The 27,144-nt window shown below is 35.7% G+C and overlaps 1 protein-coding gene across 3 annotated transcripts in view; it reads right to left on the bottom strand.

The window, feature by feature from the left end:
- BRIP1 (BRCA1 interacting protein C-terminal helicase 1) overlaps positions 1-27,144 on the bottom strand; it is a 63,044-nt gene that overhangs the window by 26,867 nt on the left and 9,033 nt on the right. For all 3 annotated transcript variants that reach the window (XM_035889533.1, XM_035889534.1, XM_035889532.1), the window contains exons 7-14: positions 24,267-24,560; positions 23,554-23,775; positions 22,837-23,036; positions 19,174-19,306; positions 18,509-18,660; positions 17,800-17,971; positions 17,546-17,683; positions 16,996-17,157 (exon numbers count right to left, since the gene is read on the bottom strand). In XM_035889533.1, coding sequence (XP_035745426.1) covers positions 16,996-17,157; positions 17,546-17,683; positions 17,800-17,971; positions 18,509-18,660; positions 19,174-19,306; positions 22,837-23,036; positions 23,554-23,775; positions 24,267-24,560 — 1,473 coding nt within the window. The remainder of the gene's footprint in view (positions 1-16,995; positions 17,158-17,545; positions 17,684-17,799; positions 17,972-18,508; positions 18,661-19,173; positions 19,307-22,836; positions 23,037-23,553; positions 23,776-24,266; positions 24,561-27,144) is intronic.

Genomic DNA, 27,144 nt, shown 5'->3' on the forward strand with positions numbered 1-27,144 from the left:
TGAAAGAATGAAATTGTCTCTATATTAGTGATAATCCCAAAATATATTCAGTCATTAAATAAACGCATTTAGTACGTTGCTCAAACACTAGAGGCCTTAAATTCATGTTATTTCAAAGTAACCCTGAAGAATGTTATCTGGCCAGACTCCACCCACTTTTTTCACATCACTTACATACTGTTATTACAGGCTTCTACTAAACCAACTCTTACAAGAACTGAGATGTTTTGGAAAAGTACAGAATTAGAAAAAGTTATTTGACAGCTCTCTGAACCAAAAGGCTTGCCAAGCCTCTACCAAATGACCTGGAATCCCATAGGTAACTGACCCCCAGGACTCTTGGAACTCTTCAGTTTGGAGGAAACAACAGTTAACAAAGCATGCGATCAGAAATTAATTTCACTTCCACCTTTAGTTTAAAAACAGAACAAAAAAAAGTCCTTTGAGGTTAAAAGCGAGCATGAAGGATACAGCAGAAGGAAGGAAGTAAACAGAGTAATGAAATGGGAATAAAAGATTGAAGGGACAAGAGATAACTGCCTGGAAGGATTCAGGTGAAAGGAAAAAAACTGAGTTTCCTTCTAAAAGCAGGGGGGAAAATATCTGGGCCAACTAACCAACAACATCTAACGTCCATTATGCAAATCTTTAAAATACATTTGGAAATAGCACTCTCAAACTATTAAAAAATAGTACCATAAGCACGATGTCCCTTAATAAGAATAAAAGGTCACATGTATGAAAAGAAAGCAATGAAACCCAATATTTATCAGTATCACCAAAACCATTACATGCTTTCAAAAGGACTGAAAGAATATACAACTTCTAGCCACAAGTCATTTACCAAATTGGCAGAGCTAATTTACATTTCATCACCTTTGTTCCTTCTTAATCAACCTGCCTGCTTTTTCAACTGTGATCAAGAATAAAATCTCATTCCTCACCAATAAAGAAGAAACCTCAATTTTGCTTGACACCCAGACATTTGCACAGCACTAAGCTGGGACTATACAAGCCCAGAATAACTTAGTCCATTGAATTATTTAAGCGGTTGTTCGCACTCAATTAGATTTTCATGAAAGGTTAAGCAATAGACTGATTCACAGAAACCTCTTCATGTTTGTGGGAAGTATCTAAAATAATACAAGGAGGTATTTAAAATTCCTTCTTTTGAATAACTAAGCTGATACATTAGTATTTTGTATCTATTAACAAAAAAAAAAAAAAAGAGTATAAAGCTTCAAATTCCATTTTCTCAATTTCCAATAACAACACATTTCATTTAAAGAAAATATGAAAATATCCATGCCCAAAATATTTCATTTGTGAAGTAAAATCAAAATAGAATGTTAATTTCCCACTGTTAATGGGAAACTGGAGAAAAATACCAAATGCCCTTATAAATAGACACCCACAGGTAATCTTTTCTTTATGTGCCAAAACCAAACTGATTCAATGCAGCCCTTTAATGGAAACAGGCCACAGAAAGATGCTATTCTTATCGAGCAGAAGCTACGCCTCCTTTCTACTGCACATTTCCCCAGCTATTTATTATCATCATGGGGCTATGACCAGCAATGCAAAGAAGTGTTCTTTTGAACAACGCTGGGTTTACAGAGCACTAACTCCAGATCAATTTCTGCCTGATTTCCTTTCCCAAAGTGTCACAGAGCCTCTGTAATTAAATGCTCCATAACTGCAAAACAGAAAATACAAAACAAAACAAATTAAACATTTTTTCTGCCATCAGGAAGAAGGAAGTATTCTATTATAAAACCAATAATTAAAGAATAGGGGGAACAGAATATGTTCAGGCTTTGATTTCTTTGTTTTAAGGAATACGAAGACTAGGCAACACAGAGAATTTTAATGTGGAAAGATCTTAAAAAAGTCCCGAAATAAAAGTAGACATTGTGAAGGAATGAGACCAGAACGTACACTCATCTAAGTACAATTTCCAGAGGAAAACACATTCCTCACCTTTTTCAGAACCTCTCCTTTTCAGCTGATGAGGAAGATTTTCTAATGTGTATTTAACTGCTAACCCTTACCATCTGTTACAGCAAAACTCAAATCAAGTGCATAAAATAAGAGCACATATATTTAAAGCGAAAGTTTTAAAGCAAAAGTAGTTAGAAGGAGAGTGATTTTAAAAACTTCAGCTTGCACAGGTAGTCGTGATACCAAAATGAAACCAGAAGTTGGTCAATGCTCAGCAGGTTATTATCTTCTATAAGAAAAATTACATTTTATGGGAAAGCCTTCAACAGTCCAGAGATAGAACCCAGGAAGCTGCGAAAGGACCTCGACCTAAGTCGCACATTTATTCTGACATTTTACATTTCTTCCAGAGTTATGAAGAAAGATCATACAGCCTTTTAATTCTCCTAACAGGTGGTCTATATCATGGAGTCTTTCCTCAACACATCTCCCAGGAGAAAGTTGCCCTCAACTGGAAACCTGTATCACTACTACATGTGCTATTTAAAGAGATTTTTCACTTAGGTCTCTCTCATAATTTCTTCGCAACAGAAAATCAGCTTGAAGAATAAAACTTTAAAACCATACAAGTGTCTGTGATTTCCAAGAACTTGTGTGGGAAAAGTGTCTTTTTAAGTTTAGAAGTAGTGTACTTATTTTCTCAAGGCAAATTTTAAACAAACATGAAAGAAAAGCTAACATTTAGGACCCAGACTACTGTTGAGATACCTACATAGGCTAGGAAATGTAGGGTAAAGTCTGTGCTAGCCCACACAGGCTTGGCAGGCACACTGTGTGGGGGGGAAAAAAAAAAGGGAAAAAAAAAAATAAAAGCTACCATGCAACTCAACTACATAATTAAACTAAACCCTGAACATGGTGAAAAACCCTGTATTATGAACAAGATTCTGATCACCATGTGCACACTCCAGCACAATAAAAGGTGAATAATTCATAATCATTTTCAAGAAAAATTATGCATCACTCAACTTGGGGGAAACACAGGGGATTTCACTGGTATGATTTTTCTTTAGGGACAATGACAAAGTGCCGCTCACCAGCAGGAAACTGAAGCACTGAACTGTGTTCCATGTGCCATAAATCAACACTGCAGCCTACAGGATGTCTCTCTGGTACCAACATACCATCAATTTTTCAATAACCTCCTTAAATAATGGAATATGTGAACGGCGACAACAGTAATGAAAAATGAAATGTTTTGCACGCCAAAGACTCTAGAATAACACGGTTAATATGTTGCTTCTACAGTTAAAGAAGCTTTTTTATATACATTTTTTTCCCCCAAAACCCAACGTGTTTTACCATAAACAATCTGGATAGCCTTTGAAGTATTCAGTCCTTGAGCTCCATTGCAGCTGTTTCTAAACAACCTGGTTCAAAACAAGGTTTCTTTTGTGGTTTTAAAATTAACCAAGACAACAGCTTTCTGTGTTTCAAGAACTGCTTGTACATTCACCCTAGGCTATCATTACACTTTCACGTTCCAATGAGAGAGCAATCCTTCACGCAAAGAAAGCTCTCCAGAAAAATTTATTTTTAAAAGGATTGTTTAGATCCTGGTCCTGAATCAAATACAAAATTATTAACTGTTCATGAATAAAGTCAGCATCCTACACCGCTGTCTTCTTCACCATTCAAAACCCAAGCCCAGTCATCTTTGACCTCTTTTTTCCAGAATAAAGAGGAAAAAAAAAAAAGACAAGGTTGTCTTAGTGGCATATCAGCAGTGAAGCACAGAACCATCTGGGAAAACTGATGCAAACAGACGTGCAGCGTAGTCCTAGGCATGAGGCCGACCAAGCCCACGAATGCTCACACAGCAAATGGGGGCAGGCAGATGCCTGTCATGGGCAACTGACTCCAAGAGTGGGAGAGTAACAGGTTTTAGCTTTTAGTCTTCTATTAACACTAACAGAGGAAATATTTTTAAATGTATAGAAGGCATTTTACACCTATAGTTATTACGTAATTTTAAGAAAGATTGATATTCTCTTTTCTTTCTCAGCAAGGTAATTTTTCCCTTGTTATACAGCAGTATAACAGTGCACACAAAAGAACTAAGACAATTTCTCAGCAACAACCATGTATTCTATGCACAATGTTTAGCTCTGAATAGGTAATTACATAGTGATAAATTACGATAACAGGGAATGATATCAGCTCTGATTCTTGGAGACATCTAAAACCTCTCATTTGGGAAGCAGGACCACTAAACAGAGAAATCAGTACAATTCCAGACCTAAGTCAAAGAATGAAGCAAATGTACAAATACAGAAATGCAAAGCGATAAAACTTTCTGCAATCACAACAATGCAAATGGTGACCCTCACCAGTGTCACCAGTATCAGAAACGTGCACTTCACTCAGCTGCAATTAAGGAGGGAACAATAAGCAATTAATCTTATACAGTAAGAAGCTATTCCATGACTTTACTTAAAGAAAATTTTAAAGCAATCTGCCAAGCTTAACCAAGCATACAACATTTCTATAACAAATGAAAGATAAGATAGGGCTCCATAGACAAAAGAGCATGAATAATAAGAATGAATCAGGAACGGTTATCTATCCCACAAAAAGAATCTCATGCTGAGGAAGAAAACCTGAAAGCAGGATCCTTAAATACAAACTTTACCATAAATCCAGTGACCTCACTGGAACTGTGCTAATTTATGCTAAGGAAGGAGCTGGTTTTCTGGTTTGGGGTGGTGGTGGGGATTTTTTAATTTTTTTTTTTTTTTTTAATTAAGTATCCTTCCTTCCCAAATGAAGAAGACTTATCTGACCTTAGGTAACTTGGTCCATCTTTTTTCCACAATAGAAAATGCTTGATATACCTTCACCATATACACTACACAGTTGAGAAAAAAAAGTCAAAGAAAAAAAAAAGCTAGCGTAAGTATTTCTTCAAAGCAGACAACTATCTCCTCCTTCCCTTCTCCCCAATTAAAAAAATGTAGGAAGAGTGAGGAACATCAGTACCTCTCACAGCACCCGATTCTTAAGAAAGAATGTCTCACCTCACGATCAAAAATAGGAGGAAAAAGCCAAAAACAAAGTTTCAAATGTAACACACTGCAATTTGACTGCTAACAAGCCAATTGGCTCATTTGTAAGCCATAAACGAGAATTTGTATGTTTTGTGCGAGCTACTTGTCTCAAAACATTTTTGCAAAAAATAATCTATTAACACACTGTGAACTGAATCAAAATGTAATGAATACTCTTTAGAATATACCATCTCACCACTTACATTTTATCACATAGAGGCTTGCTTACCCAATTAGCAACTACATATAAGGCATGATTTATAAGACACTATTTCATAGGCTTCCTGACTTTCCAATGAGGCAGATTTTTTCTGAAGTTAAAATAGCCTAAGTGTCCCTTTCAATACATTTAATATTCAAATTCTTGTCTATGTTGTTACATTGCTGATACAGAGCATGCCACCTAAATATAAGCTTTCAAGTATATTTTATCTCATATATAGTGGTTTTCACACATGAAGAAGTCCCATCTCTACCACATCAGGCAGTGAACCTCTAAGAAATGCCCAAGGGACCAGGGAGTCTGCAGGTTGCAATGGTACAGAGCAACAGTAACGTCAAAGTAACCTGTGCAAGATACACCTTCTTTTTAAAAATAATGTTGCTTATGTATATTGTTCCTTATCAATAACTACTGTTTTCCATCCCGCTTTCTCTCCGCTTCATTAAAAGCTCTTGAGGAAAAAAACATGTTGACTGTAATTGTTATTTACTGTTTGGATTCTCTCATTCAGAGTGCGAACTTCGTGACTGTGAAAACTCATTTTCAATGCAGCTACTATTTAAATGATAGGAAAAATATGCAAGCAGAAAGTGTTAATTACAAGGGAAATTGGAGCATGTGTTAACTAGATACAACAATTCAGCTTGCAGCACTTTGACAACTCAGAGCTCAGAAGTGAGAAACAATAATAGATTTTTAGTTTATTTTCCTGATGCTGTATGTTCAGGGTATTTAAACTAACAGCATGATAAAATATTAAACTGCACAGCTCTCAGGGTGTGAAACTCACAAGCAAAACACTCATCTACCAGTATGGCATGTAATTTTTTTAGACATAATACCCAATAATCTGCCACAGACTGTCGCTACGGATTCTACTTTATATGATGTGCAGATGCTATCACAAAGTCTATCTGCTCTATGTAAAAGCAAGTGCCACAGGGCACTTGAATAATTGCAAGTCCCTTGCTGGTCACTGTAGCAGTTCAGTAAGCCACAGAAAGGATATTTGTTCATTCTTTGCAGCCAGTAATTCAAAAAGATAAGGTAGGACCCAAATCACACCTAGAACTTTGCCCTGAGCCAACAGCACCGAACTGCTACAACACTCAATCACAACGGCCGTTGTGTACTTGAGGAGCGGCCATCTGTAAAAGGTCTGATTGCAATAAGTATTGCACATGAACAGCAAACGGCTCCGCCATTCTCCCAGTTTCTGTGGGTTTCCACAGAATGGGAAGTCAGAACAGTTCGTTCCTTTCGTATCACTTCACCCAAGATTTCCATTCACCCAGAATATTCACCTGAGTAACTCTCCAATTTAATATGCGGTAAAGGTAGACTCAGTTAACAATGCTGCAATTTCATACTAACAACTTTATAATATAAACCGTATTTCATAAAAAGATCAGAATTTCCAAATTAGTATCTTTATAGATTCTCATATTACGGCCAATCACTGAAAAATGTGTTTTTAAAAAGTAATGTTTAATCTCTGAGACTGAGCTCTAGCAGTGAAGGGGATGATCATGCTCCCTTCCTTGAGTGTGCAATATCATCTCTTCCCTTGAGCCATCTCTGACACTTCTCTGACCTCCTGATGAGCCAATTCAGTTTACAAGGCCAGCAAAAAGCTAACCAGGAAAATAAAAAGAAGGATAAAAACTTTTCCTTTGTTCTGGAGATCTGAATCAATTGACACAAAATTCAGAGCAGCACAAGAACAATCACAAGGGAAGGGGGAAGAACCTCACCATTCAGCATCAAGCTGCTGGATCATCTCCTCTAACTTCTCCAAGGTTATCTAATGTTTGGATTGTCTCTAATTTCCCAGAAACTAGGAAAATTTCTCCATAACCAGTAATCTAGGATCCTGTCATACTATTTAAGAAAGAAAACAAATATTGTGCAACTGTTCAGATTGTCAGTTATCATCCCCCAGAGATAAAATTTTATCTTTGATGTAGCCCTCCAGCATTTTTCTTGGCCTGCTTTGTAACACGTGGATGGTCAAAACTGAACTCGGCCATCGGTAAACAAGCAGTGGGGGAAAAAAAAAAAAAAAAAAAAACACCACACCCCAAAACTAAACCACCCAAGAAGTTAAAAAAATTTTAAGTGAAAACATTCCAGTGCATCACTAAAACAAAACACACATCAGCTTTAAAAGTTTAGGAGAACTTCAAATATTCCTTTTGACCATAATTCAGCACTATTCTGGCTTTCTTATTCCAAGGAGATATATTGGCTGTAGCCCTCTGTAATTACAGAATGAATGATCCTGCCAGGGTGTGAATTGCCAGCTCCATCTTCAATTTAATTTGGCAGAGGAACTTGATTGAATTGATGACATAAAAGAAGGAGGCCTGCCAACAAAATTTGAGGATAAAGGTTATATACCTGGTTATAGAAAAACTCTTCTTATTCTAATTTTTTTTTGTATAAACTTCACTACTCCTTCTGCTGCTGTTCTCTATTTGAGCTGATAGCACCACAATAGTCTTCAGTGCCCGAAGCAGAGAAAAGACCGTTGTGATGGAATGGCTGAAATCTTCCATCACACTCCGTGATTTTTACACACATCTTTGCTATGCCCAAGTCAACAGGAAGAATGGAAACTGTAGACTTCAGAAATCACATTAAGATTTACAGGAGCCATTGGAGCTCTCAGAAGACACCTCCGATAATGCACACCAAGCCTGAAAATTGTTCTTTTGGATGAATGTGAGGGCCCCAATAGCTATACAGTTTATATTACAGACATTTTAAATGTTTAAATTATGGAAAAATAGAGAATAAAACTGAAAGTAGATATTGTATATGATTAATGGGAGCAAAAAAACCCCATAAAACATGAAGAAGCTGAGATAAAGACCAGAAAGAAAACTACCAGTGCAGTGTAAGAGTGAAAAATAAGCAGTGAAGAAACAATAGTGGGCAACAAGTAAAACAAAACTCCGTCTACGTTTATTAGGTGCAAATGTTGAAATGTGTAGGTTTTGAGTCATTAGAATTTGGCTTTTTTAGATCACATGTTCCCAAAATTATGCCCCATCAGACAGAAATCACTTATACTAAGATTTTCACCAGAGGAAGGCAAAAGACACAGCTTCAGAATCTGGCAGTAAGCTTTTCTTGTCAAATTTAAAAAAACCAAACCCACAAGGGTCACTTCAGCGTCACGAGCCCTACCTCAGCCCTCTGCAGTCACTGGAAAAAAACTCCAGCGACTTCCAGGGGGCATCACACAGAGACAGCAGCATCAGGGAAGAGACACAGAGTGCTTCTCACTTATTGTTTAATTACTCTTCCACCATTTTGCTCTACTTTTATTGTTAGGTACTCGCACATAATTTGAAATAGCAAGGATGACAGAATTCTATTCCCTAAAGTCTTTTCTTGTTTTTAGGGTTTCTTACATACTGTAATAGCACCGTTGCAGCTGTTTGGCTCAAACAAATAAGGCTTCTGGAGTAAGAGAATGCCTTTCCCTTGAGAGCAGCAAGCAAATGCTGTGCAGAAAGTGAGCATCATTATTAATTTACAATTATTTCATAACTTACCCCTGATATGCCAGCCTGTTCAAAGGCCTCCTTTCTTTTCTTCCCAGTGAATGTGATGTTGGATATTAGCTATAGTTACAACATCTAAAACTAGATGACACATTGAAACATTCTGTTTCCTGTATAATTTTAAAGCTGTAACAGTGTAAATTACATTCCATAGCATTAAAATTATGCAGAAAGTTAATGTTTATGCAACTTCAAAGAACAAATTTCTGTCATAAAACATACTTGGTGTGAACAGATCCCTGCATCTTGCAAACATTTAGACACAGGAGTAAATCTCTTCCTCAAAGCACTCCTACAGCTGTCAACAGGAATATCGAGGAGAATATTACTCTTGCTAAAGCATTTATCCCTGCATATTATACCTAAATACACCTAACAGAAAAAAATTAAGCGAATTCATGGAACTCACCTGACATTACTAGATAATTCCTCACATAAGCACTCCACAAGCAGTGCAACTGCACCATCTGTGGTGCAAATAACTATTTTCCTATTTAATTCCAAATTCACCTTTCAACTGCACAGACCTAATGGTTTCCAATTTTTCCACCATACACACTACAAGCAAAAAGACACTGTGGAATGTTTACCTCTTATCTGGATATTGTCATTTTACTGTCTCAAACTTCTTAAAACAAGCTTTTCGCTAGGGAGGAAATCAGTCAGCATCAGACCTAGTGGGGAAACCCTGCACTTGCTCAATGTCTATGGCTCTTACATAGTTCCAGATGTTCAGAACATTAATAATGCACTAACTCAAAACCTCTTTTTGAAACTTTAGAATGTGCAAATTGCATTAAAACCTCTTTGCCCTCATTAATGGTATTGTTACAATCCCAGTACTCTGGAAAATGTTTTTTGGCATTTGTTTAACTTTGTGATATTGCCATTTACTCATTTTAACAGCCCGTGCTCAAATCTTAATGCTTTTAATAGGCCTGGCTAAACAGACTACCATCTTTTGTAAATTTATTGAAGTAATTTATTAAATAAGTAAAAGTTGTCTGAAGGCAGCGTTGTTTTTTTTTTTTTTATTGATGGCAGAAAAAAAATGAGTTCCTTATAATTTATTTATAAAACTGTGTTTCGGGAAAGTTCTAGAAATTAAAATATTCTGTTCTTTTTTCAGTGTTATGACCAATTCATTTTCTGCTACTCTGACATAGACTTCTTAAAAAAAAAAAAAAAAAATTCACCAACCTCATACAAATCTCAGTAAGAAAAGGAGTCCGTCTTAAACTAGGAAGAGACAGACATTCAGAATTAATACTGAAACTGTATATACCTCCCTCAGCCTGTCATATATAGGGGTGGCACATTTATGTCCAGGCCAGGAGACAGTACACCCAAGGACTCAGTCGCATATCCAATGCGCACACACCACTGCGCAATGGCAGAAGAGTGCAATAGTCAGAGGTTAAACTGAGGTCCCTCCTGTTTACTCTAAATAACTACCTGGAAGGAACCTGAAGACTCTCAGTCTGTTTGAAAACAGCACAAATTAGGATCTATTGCTGTGCTCTCCACTGCTCACAGTTAATTAATACTGTTAAGGCCTGCCTAAAGTTGTGTAATGCTGCCAAGAACGGTATGTCAACAGAAAGGTGAACAGCACTTGCCTGCAACTTCACTACAGCTTTGGTTGACACCTTAAAACATGGAAAGGGAGCAAAGACAATAAAGAGAGGTGTTCCAGTCCAAACGGATTTGCTGTCACCCAATCCTGTCTGTTCTCAGTGAAGAAAACATGATCAGCTAAGAGAACACAAAAAGGGGATGAGACTGACATAATTTAAACTCTGAACTAGCAGCTCTTCAGATTTTGAGATACATAGAAACTCAAACATGAAATCCAGCATTTATTTTTAGAAAGTGACAAAAGTTATTACATATGTATCATTAAAATGTTACCCCAAAATTCTCAAGGGAAACAGCAAATGCAGTGCAGCATTAATTGGTCTGTACCTACACATTAATAGTTCTGCCTTCCTAACTAACATAGTACATGGCAATGCCAATTTATGTGAAGGGTATTTGTTCATTAGTAGTAAGATTGAGACTGCCAGATCTATTCAAGATTGGATATTGAATAGTTTGGTCTCAGATTTATTGTACACAAAACTCATTACAAGGTCACTTGCATGGAAAAAAGTAACAGCTAACTGTTGTTAGAGCTGACAGCATTGCAAATATTTATACCTCAAGTTCAATAGCAGCTGTGATAAAGTGACCTAAGAACTATTTTCTCATGGTTTTGATTTCTTTATAAATTAAACTATGAGTTATGAAAGTGCTACTTCAATAATGGAGCAGTGCTTTCAATTAGCCTTGTAATTCCTGTTTCCTCCTCTACTTTGTCTCTTCTATTCTTCTTTTTCCTCAGTTCCAGCTCAAAATGAAGGGCTGGTGAACAGGAACAAAACTCAGAAACACTCCTCAGTATAGGATGTATGAGAACCTTCTTTAGGATATACCGACCAACCTTACCAGAAGTCAGTCAGTCTGAAAAAAGGGTCATTCACAAGAAGAGTGCTAGAGGAAACAAATGCCTTAGACCACTTTGTTCCAACATATTAGTTGTTAAAAGTTACTCTCCAACAACCCTTGGAATCACTGCAGTACACAGCAGAAGCTCTAGACAGTCCAACAATTTTCCAGCAGATATTCTTTAGTTGTAAGAAAGTCTTGCTACTTTGTCATTATTCTCCACTAAATTATCCCCAAAACATTAATTTACTGGAAGTTATACATACAAAAAGAATCAGTGTTAATGTAATGCAAGAAAGACTTCAAAATTTTGCATTCATTTTCCTTTCTATTATCTTCACTACTTTTGTAATTAACTAACCATTTGAGGTAAAATTCATATAGCACCATAGCTCTAAGCTTCAAACAATTGTCACCTGCATTTTAAAACAGTAACACAATTGGTATGAAAAAAACCTGTACTCATTTTGCAGACATTTGGACACAAATACTCCTTAAAGAGTATAGCAAATAATTTTTTAAATGTAGATTTAGATCATTCAGCCACTTCTAAGAGGTTTATGAGGCAGACAACAGAGCAGTTACTATTTCTATCTTTGTAGGCTAGTATTTCTTGACATTTTCTTCATTTTTCCAAGATATTTCTCTCTACAAAACTATTTGATACAGTATAATGCAAAATACACAGCAACAACACTGTGCAACTACCACATAAAACTGCTATTTGTCCTCGGAAGTTAAAGCTTTGTAAAGGAAAGCAGATACAAAAGAAATATGATTAATCTGAAATCAATAGAGAACACTACATCTTAAAGGTGCAGGAGGAAAAGAAAAAAGTGGTAAACAAATCTTGGATTCTCAAGTGAAGAATACGTACCAGTTTGTAAGTTGTACTGATAAAAACAGGCATTCAGAGCCTTTTGAGCAATTATCTTATTTTAAAAATTGTACTTTCAAGCCTTGGCTCAACAATTAGCAGATACAAATTAAACAACGATGCCTCACAGAAAAACAAAAAACCCCACCCACATTAACATTATTGTCCAAAGCTTATTTTGTAAAAAAAAAAAAAAAAGCTACTAAAGAAAGGTCAGTTAATTCATCATGATGGATTATCACTAAAATTTATAAGCATTAGCATTTTTCTCCTTGCTGGATACCTTGACTTTGATATGACACATATTGAATGAATCATCCAAGACGCAGGCACCAGGCAAGATATATCTTAATGCAGACAGGTCGGCGACATGAACCCTAATGGTCCTTATCTTAATCTTGTTTAAAAGCATCTTAGATTTCTGAGTAATCTTTTCACCTTCTGATATTCTCTTTTATAGAGTGTTTTTGCTGGAGTTGCTACTGATTTTCACATAAACGCATTTTTGTTGCATGGTATCACCAGTTTTAGTAGCCCTAAAAATGATCTAGGCTTGCAATTTAGTAACTGTTAAGATTAACCCTATTTTTAAAAAAGTCAACATGTCAGAACTCCAATAATGACAATAAAAATTTTTATGTTATTGTAGATTATCCCATTCATGAAACATGGCATCATAGCTGCTCATAACATAGACACCTATCAAAAGTGGAGATGCATATTTGACGCATTGTTTTCTTCTCATCCACATATTCTCCTCCATTGCATTAACAACTTGGATATTTACCATACGTATATTTTAAAACGGTCACCCTTCAATGAAAATATGTATTCAAATACCTGATTAAGATAAAAGCAAGTTTCTCTACTATTGTTTTTTTCGTATTCACATCTAATAATTCCAAATTACACAGAGAAAACACGGTGGCAGACTTTTCCCACAAAACTGCACCAAGCTCTTTCTGCTACAACTGCTTTGATATAAAAAAAAAAAAAACAAAACAAAAACAAACCAACAAAACAAAAACCACAAAAAACCCCCAGGGGATGGAGGGGCACAGAGGAAGACAGCAGGTGAATTATTTTTAATGCAGATTGGTTTGCAGTAACAGCAGTTCATACATTAGGTAAAAAGGCCTTTGGAAAGTACCTTCTCAGCCTGACAAAGTATTTTCTTAAAGTGATGATTAGGAAAGGATGCAGGCTTACAATGTTGTGGACTTTAAATTCTTTACAAAACAGCTGAGTAACATTCTACAGATTATAAATATCTTGTTGTAAGGGGCACTCCAGAGCAAAACATAGACAAGTGACTACCTCCTCTTCCTGGCAGTAGACAGCTCCTTCAAAGAAATCTAGAATCTCCCAGGAAATGATCTACCTGAAGAAATGCTAATAGAGAAAAATGCAAGCCATTACTGGATGCTTTTTGCACACATTAGCACTGGAAGGAGTATTTGACTAAAATTCCAGCTCCTGCAGCAATGTACTCTGCTACGTTTATAACATTCACCTCAGATGTTCTATTAAGCAGCATCCAGGTTTCTCATTTTACGATTGGGTTTATGTGGCGAGATTTACAAATTTTTACTTGCCCTCTATTTATTTGCACATTGGAAAGCTTCTACTAGGTAGATATCTCTTCTAAGTGAGTATGAGATATTTTTTCCTCTCTGTTATACACTTCGGAACCCTGAGACAAATAATTAAATTTCTGCCAAAGTTTGTTTCTCCAGCTCCAACATGAATACAGGGGTCATTGCTTTCACCAAGTATTGGTAGATTACCTCTTTAATGTATACAAAGCAACTTGAAATTCCAGACAAAATACAGAGAAACAAATATTACTCATAAAAGGCCCTTAAATTCCAGACCGGGAAGTCCAAATGGCAATATTTATTCTATTTCTGCCATAAATTTATTTTATTTCTGACATCGTGCAATGAAGTTCTGAATAACAGTAAGAGAACACTGCTTGGGTGCAGGCTCTAGGGTCCCACCATCATTCATCACAAACTCTGTCAGGCACTTCAGCTTCCTATGGCAGGTGTTACACCTTCCATTCTTTCTATTCCCACAGACTGAGGCCAAGAAGTCCTGATTTACCATTCGTACAACAAAAAAGAATACATACCTATTTTTTATTAAAGTGAATAAAAGTCTATGAAATTCAAAATGAACAGAAGTGAATGAAAGTGCAGTAAGATGCTATTTCTGTCTCTAGCACTTGCCTTCCATACACAAACAAGGAAGTAACGTACCATTTACTACCTGAATTAAATTAATAATGGGCTTTCCAGAAAAATAAAATTAATTTTATTTACAAAGCAAAATAATTAGAGATAATTTTCAAAGAGGTTTTCAGGCAAACAGGTAAAAATGTGCAGCATGAACACTGAAAGTGAGGTACTGAAACAGAGCGAGCCATCCAAGAAGTGGGGCTTCTGCCAGAGGTGCAGAGCAAAGCATGTCATTGCTGAGCCACAAATTCTTAAAAACTAAAAGAGATGTTGAACTGAAGAATGAATCTGCAAGTGTAACCAAACTGAAATCCCATGTACATGCCTAAATCCAAGCTTCACCTAAACTCAATCTCCACCTGGAGAGATGATACTCAAAATTCAGAGCATTGCCTTCAGCCTTCCACATGTTTAAAAAGATTTTATTTTTCCACTTATTCCAAAGTTGAAACTCCAATTAATAAAACAGGTTGAGACCTCAAAAAAAAAAAAATCTGCTTAACTCAATAGTTAATTTAGTGATGTACATGACCAGTATATTAATCAGATCTTGACAGTCTTGAACAATTTCTTTAAAAGCTGCAGTTTTTTAAAAAGGCGTAGCAATTTCCCCATTAAAATCTCTGAAAAATCAGTTTTAAAATGCAAATGTGCAGGTAAGCAATATTTGGTATGACAATGAAAGAAAAATGCCTTGTTTTCCCTGAACATTAGTTCTTATGCTTATGCTTACATTATTCTGTGTTCTCAATGATGAAAGAAAAATGCCTTGTTTTCCCTGAACTAATATGCTTATGCTTACATTATTCTGTGTTCTCAATATATTAATCTCAGACTTAAAGGCAACCCAATCCAGAATAAAAGAAACAGAATGAAAAAGGGCATCCATAGAAAAATATTGGCAATGTGATTTTAAAATACCATCCTTCAATTGTCTGCAATTTATATTTATCAATACTTGTGCTAGGATCATGGAAGTACTCCCAGAAAGAAGAAAAAAAAAAACCCAAAACAACAAAACCAACCACTCAACGTGTTTAGCCAGTTGACCTTTCAGTAAAACATAAGGGCAGCGGGAGGGGGAAGGGTCCCAGAGCTGTCCAGCAATCTCCTTTCTTCCTTATTAAATGTCATTATAAAGTCTCTCCATACTTTCAATTCAGATTACTATTCTCAAAAACTTTCATAAATATTCGTCAGGTCTGCATGCATCAGATCAACGATCACATACTGTTCAACATCATACGCTTTAGTAAAAGAATAATGAGGATAGTGAAAACTGAAATATGCTCCCATTTCAATTCTTAAATAAATTGAATGTAAAATTTATTTTCAGATCATTAACTTTGCATATAAGCGCAGAGTGTTGTGAGCTAGGTTAAATGAATTTATAGTCAGTAATCTGCTTTTTTCAATGACTCTACATTACCTGGTCTAATGTGGTCACCTAATGGTTACTGTCAGTAATTGCACTGATGACTGCAGTTCTTTATAGACAGCCAGTGAAGAAAAAACTCCTCGCTTTGCAGCCTCTTCAGTTAAATAATAAAACTGACATGAAGGTTTTGTAAAAAAGAAGCAATTGTTTTTACTTCATTTTTTTAAATATTCTCTGTTAAGGAACCTTGGAGACGAGGGAAATGGTCTAAAACCTTTATTTCCATTATGCTGGGGTTTATTTAGTTGGATTTTTTTGTTTTTGTTTTGTCTACTGAGAGGATTTGTTAAAATCATAAACGATGGTTTAAAATGAAGAAAGCCACACTCTTGCAAGCGTTACAAGAAAAATGGGCATGAATTACAGAATTATATTGCAGGTTTATATTCCTGTTCCTCAGAGCTGACCACAAATAACAGTAGGAACTAACAGAAGAAAGCAGAACTACTGTGAGGCACAGATTAACCATGATTAGATATCTGTTGTCAGTGAAATTAGATATTGCATAGTTTGAAATTGAGAAATTTGATTCCCTTCAGCCAATACCAGAGAGCAATTTCCCCCCCCTCCTCCCGCCCCAACTCAAGAAAAATATACTACAATCTCCAATGCAGTGAAATGGAACAAGAAACAATGAAAGAAGAAATTAACTGGATGAATACTACATTCAAATAGCATACAAAGAACATGCAAAGGCACCCTTGCTGCTGAGTTATACACATAAAGTTTCCTTTCAGGATGTGTGCTTACACAGAGGAGATTTTTGTATTTTTTCTTAAATAATTTCAAAACATTCAGGTAAACAATTTAAGAAAAAACTGCAGATCAGTCTGGCTCTTTTTTTTTTTTGGTAAAACTAATCAAGCAACTGTACTCATTAACTAAGATACAGACATCTGTTGAAAACAAATATGAACATGTTTTTTTTCCATTAAAACAAATTTGTATGCCAATATGACATCCAAAAAGATTACAATATAATATAATGACAATGTGTTATTACATTTAGTTTATAAACAGTTATATACATATAGCAAAAGATTACACAGTACATTTTCAAACAGTGTGTGTGTTTTTTTAGAAGAAGAATATGACTTAAGATTTCCTTACCTTATAGGATGGCAAAAAGCACAAAACTCCTTGGCCAACTTTTTGACACACTGAAAGGAGAAGTGCTCCCACCTCATCCTGGAACTCAAATGTCTCTGTATGCTGGAACGTAGCGCACAACTTCCGACCATTAGGGCCTGCTCCAATGGTGCCAACCCAAACCTGTTGTATTCCATATTAAAAAAGTTAATTCTAAAGTGTCACGAACTGTATTAAATTACATTAAGTTAAACAATGAAATTTTAAATGTGAAGGAAAATATCGAGATATTTCTAAACAAATTAATTCCAGTACTTTAAAACAGAAGAGAAAGTGCAATAACTGATATTAGATGGCTATTACCAAAAGAGCATGACTTCAACTTTTCCAGGGGAGTACGTGTCTAAAAATCGCCCCTTTTTCATTTGAAAGTGTACTTTACAATTGCATTATCCAAGCAATAGTCTGTTCTGTACATTTCTTTCTACTTACGGAATGGGTTTGTCATCATTTTTATTGGCAATTGTTTCCCTTACAACTCAGGAGAGGGCAAAACGATGCAAAAGTTTACCTGTGAGTTCCGAATAACATGGTTTGCCTCCAACTGAATAGAAAACTTCACTCCAAGCTCTGAAGAAAATGAATCCATTGGAGAGAGCGTACCAGATGTCAGAACAATAGTTCTAACATCGCTTAAGTCCGAAAAAGCCTAAGTTGGAGAAAGAAAAGAAGGAATTTAGAAAATCAATACAATCACTTTCAGATCTTATCTGTATTTGTTATCACTCAAATTACTTAAGGCCCTCTGCTTCACACTCAGCTTACCACGGCAGGATTCAAACACCAAAAATTAAGCATGTGGACTACGGTTTTCTGCCGCAAACTCCGTTTATGCTTCGGCCGTGTAAAGAAGGCACTTGTATCTGAAACATCACGTTGGTTTTCATTGATCCAAGTGTAACTTTGTTGTAGAGCAACTTTGTAGTCATCTGCATACCTATATAGGGATATATAAATATCAATAAAAACTACAATTAAGCAATCAAGTAAGTGTTAAGCACATACAAAGCAAAGACAGTGTTGCTACAATGCATTTACAATTTAAGTATAAAAATAATTTTATACTTTCAGAAAAAAACAGTGAAACTTTACAGTATTTAAAAATAAAGTTTAAATCAGAAATTTTTTGTAACTACTGGCATCAGTAGCCAAGATATCAAGACAGTTAAATGATAAGTGCTATGCAGAAAAACAGAACCCATGCATATTTAACTTGGCAACTCAGCAAGAAAAGTTACACCTAACCTTCAAATAAATTTCTTTAATATTTTAATTTGTTTATGAACAAAAAACCCAATTTGGTAGTATTTAAATTCTTCCCCCATAAATAGATTTTTCCAAAGCTTTCCGAGATGTTACTTTTGCTCAGAAGCCAGACACCGTAACTGAGGTGCTGCACAAATGAAAGAGGCATTTTGGCAAAGCAGCTGAATTAAACACAACCACACAGCTCAGGCTGTGTATTTGCACTGACCTGCTGTTATCTTTGAAAAGACATAAAAGAACCATGAATAACCCTTTCAGCACAATCTGAGTGGCAGGGCTCACAATCGGTATCTCAATAAGTTCCTCTCTACCGAACACTGATATTTTTTCTTCTTTTTCCAGGACACTAGCAAGATGTTTCTGCAAGAGGCAAAAAAATTCCACATTAAAAACATTCTAAATATCTTCTGAAAAACAAAGCTAATACAGACACAAAACTACCAGCACAGTTTTAAAAATTCACCTGAGATACCTACAAAGTCAGACTGAAGACAGAATTGGAGAAGAAAAGCAACAATGCTTTTAACATATTTGGCTTACGCAGAAAGGAGGGATACACTTAGAATAAAGTAAATACTTCTCAGCAGTCAATAAAAAAACAGATGGACAGAGCAGACAGAACCATCACTGACTCAATGGTTCAATTTAAATAATTGTACATGATCAATTATACTGTTAAAACATTGATTCTCCACAAATTCCAGTAGCTCAAGCGGATTACTTCTGGTTTTCACGAGATATTTTCAGACAGCTTTTCAACATTGCAGTAAATTAAAAGACGTGTTAGTATTTAACTTATGTACATATTTTAAGATGTTTAACAACATCAATATTATGCACTCTGGTACTCATTTATATAGCATACAACATTACCTGTAAAATGGGAAAAGTAATACCAGTTATTCCCATTGTGTGCAAAACGGTGAGCATTTCTTTTCCACTCCACACCTTGGAGGCAGTTTCATACCCTCTTTCTACTAGTTGACTAGAGCTCTCCAGTAACCAGCTGTAAAAAGAGAGAAATCAGAAATAATTGCAGCACTAATTTTAGGGATTAAGAGATACTTCACAGGTACAAACCAAACCTTCAAAAATTGCACCAGAATTCTATGACAATGATAAATATTTTACCACATCTAAGTAGAGAGATTCTGCTTTTCCTTATGCCAGTTTTTCACTGTTGAACCACATTCTATAGAACTGCTCTTGATGCAGCTCATCAAACTGAGAAGAAAATTTGTCCCTATACATTTATATTTTATCATCATATATCACCTTTACAATAAAGAAAAAGGATTAAAATATAATTGCTCTTATATCATGTCAGGCTCACTTAAGAAATATTTTTGCTGTACTTCTAAAGCCACTCATTATTTCTCTAACTGATGCAAGTTGGTTTATCATCCCTGTCAATTGCAGGCTTTCCTATTAGGAACAGATCTTGAGGCATGAATACACAGTAAGGGAAAGTGAGGCAATAAAAAAAAAAAAAAGCATATTTTAACCTACCTACAGGTATTTGTACCAATTTGAAAATCAAGCAGAATTATAATTGTACATGTAATGCAAAATGTGATAGGACTTTCTAAAAACGTGATCTAAAAATGGAGATCAACTCATCTGTGGCAGAGCTAAAATCTTCTCTAACTGGATGTGTCTCCTATGGTCCCTGCAGTATTACAGGACCTTCCCTCCATCTAGAAAAGTAGGCAGGCTTCCTCCCTCTCAGGAAATGCCGAAGCTGTCTGTCTCATCAACCAGCAGGAGGCATCAGAAAGACAGCTGTCATTTCTACAACAGTTCAAAATATTTACCTGTAAAATCAGTTAATCATCATCAACTAAAGCAACAAGGCTTAGTGAGTGTTTCAGGTCCGGATTTCCTGTCCTGTCACTGCAAATAATCTGATCAATGGAACAATTAAAACCCACCCTTTCCTTTTGCCAGGTTAAATGCAAAAAAAACCTCCATAAATTCTACCATAACAGTCGCTTCTTTGGCTATAATTTGCTTTGTCTTATTAAGGAATGATGATCACTAACACAGGACGAACTTCACCAGTGTAATACTCTGCCATTTCCTCAAATGTAACATCAAGAAGACCTAGAACTAAAATTAGGAAAAGGCCACTATGACAGAAATTAAACAGATTTACAAAGGATAAAACATTTCAGGAAATGTAAAACTGTTTCCCTGCTATGAACTTCAAACACCATTATATACTTTTGAAATGGTCGTGCTATAAATGCAAATGCAAACTTAAAACAATGACCTTCTTAATACTGAAATATCACAAAAAAGGCAAATTCTAGAATAAATTCCATCAGTTTAAATCTAATGTTAAAGCATTTACTTGAGATGCCTACTTGAAATTTATTTTTAGAGTAAGCCAATAAGGATAAATAAGAGTAGCTTGATTCCCAGAAAGATATGTATGGCTTTGAAATTAAAATTGGTGTATGCAATATTTTCAGGAGAAGATTTAATGAATGTTACAAACATGCCTTCAATTCAAGAAAGTATATTTGTTCTCTCCCTCCCTACCAGAAAATCCCATTGTTGATGCAGCTTACTCCACTGAACAAAGTAATTTTCATGGTAAATCTGCATCTCATCAGAAAAGCTTGCCAGTTTACCTCTATTGGTATATCTTCAAATTCCTCAGAAAGGTCATTTTAGCACCTCTGTAGCACTAAGCCCATGCTTAAGTGCTTTCTGGAATGAGGGCCCAGGATCTTTATAACTGAAATAAGATTTTTCTAATTACCCATGCATTTGGCAAAGATGTGTCACTATGCAACAGCATTTTGCCAGTTACTGGCTATTTACACCCAGTCTTCTGCTTTCCAACAACTGCTTTTCATGCTGGTGGCAGATTTGCCAAGACAATCAACCTTAGTTTTTCTGATAAGGTTAAAAAGCTTGAGGCAATCAAATCTCCAGCCATGCTATTCTCATCTTTTACTAAAATTTAACATTTGAAACATCCAAGGTAAAAGAATTAGCCTCTGCAAAAAAGAAAAACAAAAGTAACTCATCTCTGTGACACATAAATATTAACTCTTAGAATAAAGGATAGGAAAAAATGGTGAACTACTTGCTGCAGTGTACTCCAAAGTTCATTTCACCAACCACTAACGCAACAAAATGATGATCTGACATGCACGGAATCAGAGTTCAATTAACTTCAAGTATCATTATTCACTTTTATTCTGCTGACTTCGTTGTTCAATGTTTCATTAGCAGTGCATTTCTGAACTCTTTCAGTCCCTGGATCCCTCAAAAGAAAGGGTCAAAAATTAAGGCTACCAAGCTGAAATCCAAATTCTCTAGTGGTGACAGACTCTTCTGACATTGTTTCAACTTTCTCATGTTCTCACTCCACCCAAAAGACTTTTACCCTTGACCCCTTGTTTCTTTCCCTCCTATCCAGAGTTCCTGTTCCCAGTCCATTTGCTTTTGTTCCATCCCTTCTCGTGATTTTCAACTTCTGCTCAGGTCTTCCCCTTCCACTTCTGTCTCTGTAGTTTCTGTGTTCTACCTTCTTTTTTGCTCTTACTGCCTTTGGGTACAGAAAGGAGCAGAGAAGGGGAGAACATTTTCTGGTTTTTCAGCTTCTTTCTGCCACACTGATCAACTCCTGTTTTCAAAACTACTCCTTTCCACTGAACTCCACGATCCTTGTGTTCCAACAAGGCAGGTACTATGAGATTCAGCAGACCCTTGCTTTCAATTTCAGTACAAAAGCAAATCATTAAAACCACATTCTACTGACACAGTCCAGGGAGAAAGAATGATCAATAATTCTGTGTGGACAACTTTTGTCTGAGAATAATAAGATATTGGAAGAGGATAGAGTATGCTCTGTTCAAAGAGTTTGCTACCTGAACTCTCCAAAGACTTTATCAAGTCTCTTCTGAAAATCTGCAGGTACCCCAAGTTTTCAGCCCTTATCTTTTTGCTCAAGTTCGAGTTGTTTCACAGGGAAAACAAAGGGCACGACTGATAAATTCACTTTCAACTATGAAGAATCTGTTCCAAATAGATTCCAATCAGATTCCAATCTGATTCCAAGAACAGATTCCAACCTGTTCCGAACACTTCCTGTCCAAGGTTCTGAAAGTATTTAATAAATGTGAACTAATTAATGCTTTGATAAAATAATGCTATTAGTCAAATAAGCAAACAGAAACACGTGAAAGATAAAAATTACTTATCTTGGGTAAAATTTTCACACAGAACTTCACAAACTAGGACAGTAAGCCCCACGAAGATCAGCACATCATTCAAGAGCGTTACATACTTTTCAAAAAAGAATTTCAAGGCCTCCCTTTAAGACGAGTATTTTTTTTAAATAGATCAAACCCCTCTGGATTCCTCAAATTGCGAAAAATCAGGTGACTGCAGAGTTTGAAGTATACCTCTGTTGCATTTTATCTGTACATAGCAACCAGTAAATTGCATCAGCAAGAGGAATCCAAATGTAATTTTAAAAAATACTAATTGATATAATGGAATTAGAAAGAGTTGTCTTACTTTGTCAAAGAGCAGCACACAGCCCGAAGGGGCTCATGATCCTTCTGCCTGATGTTGTTATTGACCATGAAATCTAGCTCTTCTCGAGCAGCTCTTAGTTGACTTTCTGTAACACTGTAGCTCACTGACTCCCGAGCAGAGTCCTCAATATTATGGGCTTCATCTAAAATGACTACTTGGCCTTTTAGGTTAATTTCCATCTAAAAAAGAAAATTATTATCTAGTAAAACAGAGTGAAAGACATTAACGAGAAACAGCAACTAACAGGATCCTGTTAAAAAAGTGCATATTCTGCATCATGGTGTAAGCAACAGAAAGTTTTCAGCTTTTTGATCCAATTTCTGTAACCTAGAAAATAACCAGGCAGAAAAAAAAAAAGAAAAAAGCCTTCTCTCAGCCTAGATAAATATAATCTGAACCTACTACACTCTCCATAAACCAAACCATTGTGAAGTTTGCAAGGGTTTCTTTTCCACTGATTGAAAAAAACATGCGACTGACCAGCTAGAGTATGAGACCTGTTGAAGCATTACTTGGAATACAGAAATGCTCATTTTTTTTGGCAGCAGGGAAAGAAAAATTTCCTTAACCCAGAAGCTATTTTGTAGATAAGATTTTGGATATAAAACAGATTTCAATTGACCGTAGCCACTGAACATTATGTTTCTAACTTCCCTTTAACTTCAGTTACTGCAATCTTCTTACAAATATACTTACGCTCTCCCGTATCTGCGGGTCTAGGAGATAATTGTAGGGACAAAATACAATATCTGCTCCCACCATGAGTTCTCTGGCTGCAAAATATGCACAGGCACGAAGCTTCTTTCCCAGGCTCACTAGATCCTCAATGTCCCAAGCCTGATACATCCTATGTGCAGACTGTAGGGCATGGTGTTCACTGAGTTTATGCACACCATGATAGTAAAGACAGGACTTGCCCTAAAAGCAAATACATGCAGACAGTTAATGGTTACAAAAAATAATGAAAACCAAGTAAGCTTAAACCCTCCAAGTTGTTACATGTATTTGACTTTATTTCCTGGCAGCATTTCTAACAGCTATTTTTTACATTGGACAATAATGAAAAACACATCATGTCAGAAAGAAAACAGGCAAGTCCATGTTCCTAAAATGTACATTTATGAAGGACACTTCTTTCTTTTTCATCTATAAAACTAAAGACAATTTAAGTCTAAGAACATTAAACCTAGCAGTCATAAATATTAATCCTATCATCATATATTTTTTCAGTATTGATACCGTGTATCGACGTTTTCTAACAATTAATATTTAATTTAAATCAAATTATCAGAGGCATTTAACCAACACAGTACAAAGAAGTCAAAAACGTTACTCATTCCAACTGTTCAGCTACTTTTCATTTTAATATGTTTAAAGGAATGCTTATTTTCTGAAATAAAATTACTTACATGTTTTCCTTCCAGCAATTCTACACACATTTCGTTCCTGCTACTACCACTACTAGATACCACTGGATGAATACAGGTATAATCCCGGCTAGAAAGAATTGTCATAGGGACACTGGAATATGCTGTTTTCTTCAACTCTCTAGTAATCTGGGATATTTGCTTGTGTGTTCGCGTTCCAAAAAATATTTTGGGAATGAACGACCGATCTCCATTTTCTTTCTTCTTTGTGTTACTAGTATCTTTATTGCTTTCTTTTCCAGAAGAACAGGAACACTCAGTGCAAGGACCAGAAGACTGCAAGCCGGACAAAAAAAAGAAGAAGAAAAAAAAAAAAAAAATTAACAAAATCCCACAGTAAAATGAACATGCTAGATCTGATTATGGTCTATTTAGAAAATGCCCTCTAGGATAGTTCAAGGTAGCCTGTTAAAATCATCAGGTTGGCCTATCAAACTGCAAAAAGTTTAAAAATGTCCTCATGCCTGAAAACATTAAAAAACTTCTAGCAATCACTAGATACCACTTTATTGTGACCCAGTCGTAGAAAGAATTATTATTCTAGTGGAATATTTACACACGTGAATAATGCAAATGAACTCACATTTAAGCTTCCGCATAAGGACACTTCTGTTACAGAACAGGAAGTGTCCAGCACCTCAAATGAAGAAACTTTGGGACCAGATACCGAAATTAAAATACCAAATACGTTTTTTCCTTAAAGCAAGCAGATGAAATCTGGACAGTTTAAAGAAATGTGTTTGCAGATAGAACAGACTACCTCATATACTCTCCATTAGAAACATGTTTGCCATGCCATTATGTCAAAGGCCATCTAGTAACTATGAGAATAAAAGAAAAAATAGGGAATAATTCTAAACTGAACCTAATCCTGTAGAATATTTGTTACAAGCCAATTTTTTTCTTCTTGAAAAGCACCATCTTCATCATATAAAACACTAGAACAACTGTCACAAATTTGTAATAAGTAGTGTGAAAAGACACAAGGAAAACAAAATAACTCACGAGTAAGAGTGTCCACACACACCTCCCATAAAAATAATTAATTCTTCTAGTGTAAAAGAGTTTGTATTTGGTTTTCAGGCAACAGTGCAGGTAACAGCATGTAGTTGCCTGCTCAAATACTCCTCCCTCCCCTTTTAATTGTAATCAGTAAGATTATCCATTATAAACAAATGCTAAGTCATGCCGTGTGTTACACCACAATTCTGGGGATCAAGCTGTCTTTTAGCCTCCACTCGGAGGAAAAGCACGTTCGTATTACTTTTAGTCCCACTCAGCCTTGTCCGCCATTAAATATTACAATACATGATAGAATGCAAGTAAATGTAACCCTCCTGGAGCTGCCACTCACTGGGATAAAAGGTTCACTGATGTGCCAAATAAACAGGCCCTCAAAGCAGATAAAGTTACACCCATGCTGGAATTGTTACATTCCCCTCTCAGGTTGCCAGTAACAGCAGATTTCATTACGGTGTGCTGCCACATTAAATAGCCAGTTCCAAATATCCTGCCTTCTATATTGAATAATTACTTATTCACTGAAAGGATAAAAAGAAGAGTTATGAATGGGGCTCTTGTCACGAGCGAAGCAGGAAACAGCTGACATATGGTATATGTTACCTATGTGGCAATACTCAGCTCTGTACTCACACAGAAAACTGCAATGCAAATTGTACCTTGATATTTCTATCATCTATATTCTATTTTGCTCTTTGAAATAATGAAAACCACATTACTATGCTAAACAATTAATATAACAAAAGCAGTTTATTACTGTGTAGGGCCTTTAAGAACACGTTTATCTTTTAATTCTAATTCAAGTCAGAATACACAGAACACAAAGATGGTACCGTATCACTAGTACTTCACTGTTAATGCTAAGCTTCACATTTAGTTTGCCAAATAAAAGTAACAGAAAAAGATTAGGACCAATAAGGCAGCTATTTTGCAAAAGTTGTTCTAACAACAGGAAAATGCAGTTCAAATAAATATATACATAAACATGAACAGAAGGCTCTTCTATGATGGGTTTAAAAAAAAACCCCAGATATATTTCTTTTCATAAAAAGAATTAAAAGAGTGTTCTTATGTGTAAGGCTTATAAATTACAGTATTTTACAGGTGGCTTTAAAAGTTTTTCTTAAAAGGTTTGAAATGGGTATAATACTGGCTTTAAGAAGCACTTTACCCAATATTCCAGTTTTAAAATGTTACCTTTAACTTTGAAAAAAAGTTTAAAAAAAAATCAATATTGAGAGTTGTAAAATCAGACTGATTTTATAGTAACTAGTAAGAGTATAAAACTGCCTGCAGTAGTCATAACATTTCTGAAAGCCACAGGCACCATTAGCCCAAAAACCATAAATAAATAAAACCTTTTTAGAAGGTCCTTATAATGTAGAGAAACTTTAAGAAAATGGCTAAAACATAGTTTAAAAGTTGGCTTCTTCATGTTATTTGCACATTATTCGAGTGTGTCAATTTGCAACTTGAATTCTTTAGAAAATGGTTTGCCCATCTTTAAATTTCATTAAAACCAAATTATTTTAATTCTATATTTCTATAAAAAGAACTTACTGTATCCCGTAGCAAGATCTAACGTGGTGTTAACCTCCCATTGCTACAGCAAAAGGAAAGAGAATACTCTCCAACTGAACAAAATGGTAACTCCAGCAGGGAGTGTTCCCTCAAAGTACAAATTTTTAGACTCGTAACACACAGATACTGGTTATACTGTAATAAAATTACAAAATGTTTCAATTTATTTATGAAAGAATGGGGGCAGGGTGTGTGAGTAGAATTAAAGACAATAGAAAATTATTTCGTAATACCCTCTGGCTTCAGAAATAAAACTGTT

The sequence above is a fragment of the Egretta garzetta genome, unplaced genomic scaffold (assembly GCF_000687185.1).
Source record: "Egretta garzetta isolate BGI_Z169 unplaced genomic scaffold, ASM68718v1 scaffold112, whole genome shotgun sequence".
NCBI classification, from domain to species: domain Eukaryota; kingdom Metazoa; phylum Chordata; class Aves; order Pelecaniformes; family Ardeidae; genus Egretta; species Egretta garzetta.